This window comes from Aplysia californica, unplaced genomic scaffold, assembly GCF_000002075.1.
Source record: "Aplysia californica isolate F4 #8 unplaced genomic scaffold, AplCal3.0 scaffold00582, whole genome shotgun sequence".
NCBI lineage: Eukaryota > Metazoa > Mollusca > Gastropoda > Aplysiida > Aplysiidae > Aplysia > Aplysia californica.
Window position 1 is genome coordinate 16,168 of NW_004797852.1, and position 7,553 is coordinate 23,720.

At 42.2% G+C, this 7,553-nt stretch overlaps 1 protein-coding gene across 1 annotated transcript in view; it reads right to left on the bottom strand.

The window, feature by feature from the left end:
- Positions 1–7,553, bottom strand: part of LOC101857435 — a gene marked incomplete at its 3' end in the record, with an annotated part of 36,332 nt that overhangs the window by 7,704 nt on the left and 21,075 nt on the right. Inside the window, 2 exon segments of the mRNA XM_035972119.1 lie at positions 349–472; positions 4,569–4,653. Coding sequence (XP_035828012.1) covers positions 349–472; positions 4,569–4,653 — 209 coding nt within the window.

The window sequence follows — 7,553 nt, forward strand, 5'->3', positions numbered from 1 at the left end:
AGAGAGAGAGAGAGAGAGAGAGAGAGAGAGAGAGAGAGAGAGAGAGAGAGACACACACACACAGAGGCACAGATTAAAAGACGGATTAACATACCGTCAGATGGACAGACAGACAGGCAGACCGACAGACAGACATCCATCCATCGATAAAGACAAAATCAGTTGAGTATTTCAGCACCAGAACGAATGCATTTTTACAGGAGCAGTTTGAGACAAAGTAACCCATTCAATGTCCTTCAGCCACCCCACCCCCCAAAAAAAAGAGTAAATAAAAGAAAGTAAAAGAAAAAAAATCTAACATAGGTATTCAAAGAAAATCGAATTTGGTAAAGACGAACATCATCTCACCTCGGCTGGGTTGGAGATGATAATGATGAGAAATCTGGCCTCTTGACAGGAGGGAATGAGGTACATGCTAGACTCCAACCTGGCAAGTCCGATGTGGCGTTTGCGCACAGATGAGATCTCACACCTGGCAAACATTGGCGAGATCTATCTATCTATCTATGCCATAGGAGCTGGTTCAAAGCTCAATACAGTCCGATACAGTGTTCTTTGGAAAGGCACTCTACATGAATTTTCTCGATTTGGCTCAGTCCTATTGGAGATGAGCATACCATTTGAAAATCTTAAATAACCTTACACTGTTCCAAAAGGCATTGGAAATGGTGAAATGGTATAAGGTTTAACGCCCCTATCAACACTATTACGTCGTATTTAAGAGGCTGGAACTCCGAATGTAACGTCCATCCCCGAAAGGACCCAGTCAAATGGGAGACTCTTGTACCACTCCTTTCCGAAGAACACGACGTCGGTCCGAACGGAGGCTCAAGCCCCTGAACCCGCAAACCCACGATTCGGGCCCGGCAGCCTTATCACTAGGCCACCAACGAAAGGGCATTCAATCGATACACTATCGCAGAGAGAATTAGAAATGCAGTACAGCTGTAAATCGTGAAATGAACTTTCAACACGTTTTATTTTAATCCGTATAATTTCACGGTATGAGTTATTGTGAAATTTAAACGTTTTGTTGTGTGTTTTTTTATATCCAAGTTTCCACTTTATTGCGTCCATTGATTCTATGGAAGTTCACAGAGAATTTATGCCGGCAGATCAATTTTGTTCTAATAAAGAGTAGAAGAACACTGGACGCCCGGTCTTTCCCAAAACATTGCGGAGCCGTGTGGATCTTGCATAGCAAACCTCTCGCAGACACCCGCAAATTCGCCACAACGGCGTATTAAGGCCAAAGACACTCGTCAGCCTGTCCGTCGGTCAGCGGACGACAGCTGAATGGGAATCTCGTGTTCATAACATAATAACAAGTGTACGTTCGTTGTAGGACTAGATTCATATACATATATAACAACACTTATGTACATTTTCGTCTGGATTAGCTAGAGATTTTACCTCTGTTTCATAATAATATAACAGCACGTGCACGTTTCCCCTAGGGCAAATTGCAACAACACGACCTGCCTTTTCCCTTTTAAATTAAAAAGACCCCATCCCTTAGTAACAATCTCTATTACACTTATTGTGTTTTTTGCATCAAAATTTGACCAGGAGCACTAATTGAAAGATATCAGATTTAACCATCCACCCACTGCCCCCCCTCTCCAATGTGCGTTAACAAATTTGCCTGGTTAAACCTGCCCTACTACATGGGATTTGGCGGAAGAAATTTTATGGCAGCTGTGAAGCACACAAGGCGGACTTCTGTCAGCCCACGTAGGTCGGAACACAAGCAGGTAAGATGTCTAGATCTACTACTGCCTCTATGCCCCTTAAGTGGGCTGGCGATAGCGGCATCTGCTCAATACCTAGTTTAGAGAAATTAGTTAAACGTAAAAAATTTTGAGTTTCACGACATGTCAAGTTTTACTGAATGCAATTCTTTGAATATCTCGATAACGACTAATAACATTCTTACAATTTTGATGGGGAAGATAGAACATTTCGTTTCTGACCGCATGGTCTTAGTAACTCAAAACAGTCAAAATTTCTGAAAGAAGTTTGTAATTCTAAGGTATCGTCTAGTTGGTTAAAGAACAGCCACAACTCAAAGTGAAAACTTTCTTATTCTCCAGGGAGACATCGATCTATCTATCTACGAGGGTTGTTCCAAAAGTTTTGCCTCCTCTCCAATAACTTCTAAACTATTCTAGATATCTTCAGGAAAGTTGTACTCAATTGACTTTCAATATTACTTACTTACTTACTACCCATTACGCCATCTGGCGTTTAGGGCAGCAACAAAGGATCCCCAACTCTGTCTGTTTTGGGCCATCTTGGTCAGCGTTCTCCACGAATGATTCCAGGACTTCATTTCAGACTCTACTGTGCGTCTCCAGGTTACTTTGGGTCTGCCCCTTTTTCGACGTCCTTCGGGTGTCCAGTGGAGGGCAGTCTTCACAATAGAGTCTGGTTCTCTTCTCAGAACATGTCCAAACCATCTCCATCTTCTCCTTTTTATAATGGTGGTCATGTCCTCTTTCCTACATTTACGTCCTTGCGGCTTTCACTGCCAGAATTCATACGAGTCCCAAGGGACTCTGAAGGTCCATCACACGGTTTCTCTTTGTTGCTGTTTCCGTAACATATGTTTTTTTACCAGTCTGGGTTGTTAGCCCTGAGCTGAACCTCCGAAACCTGGAGGGCCGGTGGATCACGCTTCGTCTGACCTCTACCCGTCGACCTGTCTGGCATGGGTGGCCCTACCAGGAGTATAAGCTCCAGCCAGCGTAGCTCTTGGGGTCACTGAGGCACACACGCTCTCTAACCACAACAAGATAATGATCCACTAGAGAGGACTTTCAATATGTATACTCTCAAACCCATAAAAACAGAATTATGCTATGATGTCACACCTTTATGCTATTGCTGTTCACACCATGGAAGCTAGGGTACACTGTCTCCGAGAAAATGGCGTCCAGCAAACCTATGAATGTGCGCTTAAACCAAAGAGCTGTTATTGAGTTCCTTACTGCAGAGGGAGCTGCACCCATTGATATTCATAGGCGAATGAAGCTTGTCTATGGTGAAGCATGTGTTTGTGCCTGTAACAAGTCTGTAAGTACTGTTCGGAGATGGGCATAGGAGTTCGCTGAAACCAGTCCAGCAAGAGACAGATTTGCTTGACCCAGCTCATTGTGGTCGTCCCAACTCTGCCAGTGATGTTCAACACCAGGAGAGAGTGGATGAGTTCATCCAAGCAAACCGGCGGATCTAAGTAAGAGATGTCAGTGAAATGCGAGCGATTTCTGTAGGAAGTGCTCATTGCATTATCCATGATGTGTTGGGTTACAGGAAAGTTAGTGCACGGTGGGTTCCCCACATGTAGTCACCCGAGCTGAAATTGAACCAAAGTCAATTTAGTGATTAACTCCTGGCTCGTTAATCCGATGAAGGTGAAGCTTTCTTATGCCGTATAGTTAAAGGAGACGAGACTTGGGTACACCATTATGACCCAGAGAACAAAAGACAATCTAAAGAATACAGGCACACTGGCTCCCCTAGCCCTATGACAGTGTTTTGGGACTGCAAAGGTCTGATTCATATGGAATTTTTGGAACAGGGTTCCACAATCAACTCTGAACGATACATTGAGACCCTGAGAAAACTTAGAGCACGGCTGTCACGAGTTCGGCACGGAAAAAGGCAATTTTGCACCACGACAATGCCCTTCCTCACACGAGTCGACAAACTCAAGATGCCATGAAAAGTCTCAAATTTCAAGAGACCTTATCGCATCATCATACAGTCCAGACCTTGCTCCATCTGACTTTTATCTTTTTCCTAAATTGAAGGAGTACCTCAAAGGGAAACGCTATGCCGATGACGATGAAGTTCAAGCTGATGTGCGTCGCTGGTTTAGAAGAAAACCATATGAATTTTTCGCCGACGGCATGCGACAACTTTTCGACGTTGGCAGATCTGCATCGTCAAAGAAGGCGACTGTGTTGAAAAGTAAAGGTACTATCATGTAGCAGACATCCTTAGATTTCATTTGGTGTATAAGTTTTGAATGTAGCACCAATAATAAAGAAATTATGAACTTGGAGGCAAAACCTTTTGAACGACCCGTGTATCTATCTACCCATCTCTCCACCAAAATCACGTGTAGCTACAGGGTCCCTATAAAGTACATGTACCCTTTCCGGTATCAAGAAATGTGTTACATTTACACCAACACCCACACGCACACGCATACACACACACACACACACATACACACACACGCACACACACACAAACACACACAAACACAAGCACACAGACATAGACACATACACACACATACAAACCATAAAAATTCTCAAACCACAAACCATCGTCTACGTCTTACAGTCTAGCATTGTTTTTCAGAGGTGTCTTTGGAATCCTGTATAGAATACATCCCCACAGTAAGACAAAGACACTCGATATACCACGTGTATCCTCTTCAAACAGAGATCAAAATCATGCCTTTTATTTGGAATGTGATAAAGCCAAACACAGCTTGAAACAGTTACAATTTCCTAAATGAAGTGAAAGAGAAAAAAAAAGAAAGAAAAGAAACTCACAACAGGCACAGCCACATGTCATCGAACATAATGCCGTACTCGTCAGAGAAGTTGGTGCCTTGTAGAGCTCTCTGGGGGTTTGTGCCTGTAACAAGGAATACGTAGTAGGTTTTGAAGGGGTTGAGTGAAAAACAGGACAAGTCCATTTAAAAAAAAAGCGAAACTCAGGGTTCTAGCCCTTAACTTACAACAGTACCCGCAGAATACCACAGTGAAATCAATCAAGTATAAAAAACAACAACTTAGTTATTGAAATACAGTATTTGATAAAGGCTAATCAAGTTAATAACAAGTCAAAACCATCTTGAAAAGAAGTGAAGCATAGGCTAAGTCTTGATATGATATATATGACCTAGCCAGCTTTTCACTTGATCCCTTCATCTGTATAATGCGATGTCCCGCACAACTGTACTCAACAGCAAACACAATGAGCTTTACAAGGTGTATTGTTACCAAAGTACACCTGAAAGCAATTCTACTGTAAGTGTCGGTGTCACAGGCTTTCACAAGATCATTGGTACCTTGGAGGATTCACTATTGTAATGATAGCTTCGTTGGTTGAGAAACAAATCCTGGATAATGCATGTTTTACATTAGCCCCCCCCCCAAAAAAAAAATTTAAAAAATAAATAAATAAAAATCTAAAAAAAACAACAAAAAACAAAAACAAAAACCCCCCATAAAAATAAATAAAAAAATCAACCAACAAAAAACAAACAAAACCAAACCAAAACCAAAACAAAGCACAATAACAAAAAACAAAAACAAAAACAAAACAAAGCACAGTAACAAAAAACAAAAACAAAAACAACCCCCCCCCCCCACCGGCCCCCAAATAAATCCTTTCAAAATCTGTTTCGTGTTATTTTCTTACATTTTTATTAGAAGATGAGCTAGATTTGTTAGAAATACAGCAAAGGTCATCATAGCCCTCTGTTTGTAGCGCATTACAAAACTGGGGTTTTTTTTGCTATGCGCGACTAGGGTCTCCACTATTTATGGGACCAACGTGGGGGCACCCGAGACATGCGCGACAGATGATTTAACTGATCAAGGCGACAGTTCGTAGACCTTTACCAGAATTCCGTCCGTCTTGCAAGTAGAACTATATGCCAAAACATGGTTTACATCCCATGATTACACACCTGACATTTTGTTTTCTCGCAATTTCTTCGGGGTGGCCGTTTGTGATCAGCAACAGCGACAGAAGACAGACACAATTTGTCTACTGTTTTGACTGTACATGGTTATCCTCTCTTGTTGTTTGCGTGCTCAGTCAGAAAAAAACCCAAACAAAAAAAAGAACAACCCCTACCCCGAAATAACCACCCCCCCCCCCATAAAAATACCCCCTCCCCTAAAAAAAATTAAATAGAATCAAACCAAACAAAATCAAACAAACAAACAAAACAACTCCTCCCCAAGTTATCTTCTCCCTTTTTGTTGTTCACAAGGCAGATGTTTCCCTATCACAGACGTCTTCATATTAACACATAATCTGCTAAAGAGCCAGATGCAGTTAAGTTTATTAAACTCTTCTAATTACTGCTACAGCCCATCGATACCCAGCTGCCTTGTGAAGCTAGCTTTGCGTCGTGCATTTGTCTATGCATTGCATACTTGGAGGATACAGACAAAATATTCTTTAACTTTGTAAAAGTGCCTTAAATCAGCCCTTGGGCAATTTGATTTTTCCTGTGTGTCAGCCGAAGCTAAACTAAGCTTACGTTCAAGGTTTAGTTTTCTTTACGGCCCTAACCCCTTGACTGCCTGGCCAGAGACGGTCTCGGCCTCTCGGATTAGACTATGAGTAGAAACAAATTACTACGTTACACAAACCTTGATGTTTATTAACAAGAGTTGAACAACACGTTAGTATGTTATTTAATTGTCTTTATGTAATAGTTTGTTGGGGGGGGGTTGCAAATTTTCGGTCTCATATACCCAAATACCCCGAACAAATGACGTCCGCTTCCGTCCTATTTCTCTCGATATTGATCTCATACACTTCCAATCATCATACCTGCCTCAAACATTCAAATCGCCCCTTATCTCCCGCACTCCCATACCCCTCCCATTCCCGACGCTCCCATCACTTCTCAACACCAAATCTACCGTTACCCCAAATGCCCAGAGGTCAGTACTGACACCTCAAGGTGAACCTCATTGGCTGTTATTGCAGTACTGTAGTTTCAGAAACTTAAGGCCTCGAAGTTTTCACATAGATCCAATGTTAAAAATAAACACATTTGTTTATTTTTCCCCCTTTGCATACGTTATGCCTCTAATCACAACAGTTTACTTCTAATTGGCTGCTTTTTGTGACCTAAACGTACGCGCTTGTTGATGAAAGACATTCTGTTAAAGATATGTAAGCGTCTGTTCTGCTTGCCACTTCCTGAACCTATTTATACATATTATTTAGATATCATTTTTGAAATCACTAAAGGCAGGTAATTAGTTTTTCTCGACATAAAGGTAGTCTCTACGAGATCAGCTCCCTGTCGATTACGTTGTGGGGCCGAGAGCGTTTGTGGTTATTGGGCTGTCCGATGAGAGGGGAAAACGACCTCACCAAACTTATCAATACACTTTTCAAAAAGGAGCCTTCGATGATATATTGTTATATGCCGATAACATTGTTCACAACCTTTTCAGCAGCAGCAACAACAGGAAACTATATCAACAGCAGCAAGTGCAGCAGAAACGGCAGGAACAACACCAAGAACAACAACAACAACAGCGACAACGACAACGACGACGACGAGGACAACAACAGCAACAGCAACAGCAGCAAAAACATGACAAAAACAACAATGTCATCACGGCGGTGGTTTCTCTTCGGGGAGGATTCAGGGAGGTTGGACTTTCTCACCTGCTACCCAAGGGAGGCGTTGGCCCTGGCAAAGAGCACGTTCTTCGGGGCTCCAAACATTTCGAACCGATAGGCTACCACACACACACGCACACACACACACACACATA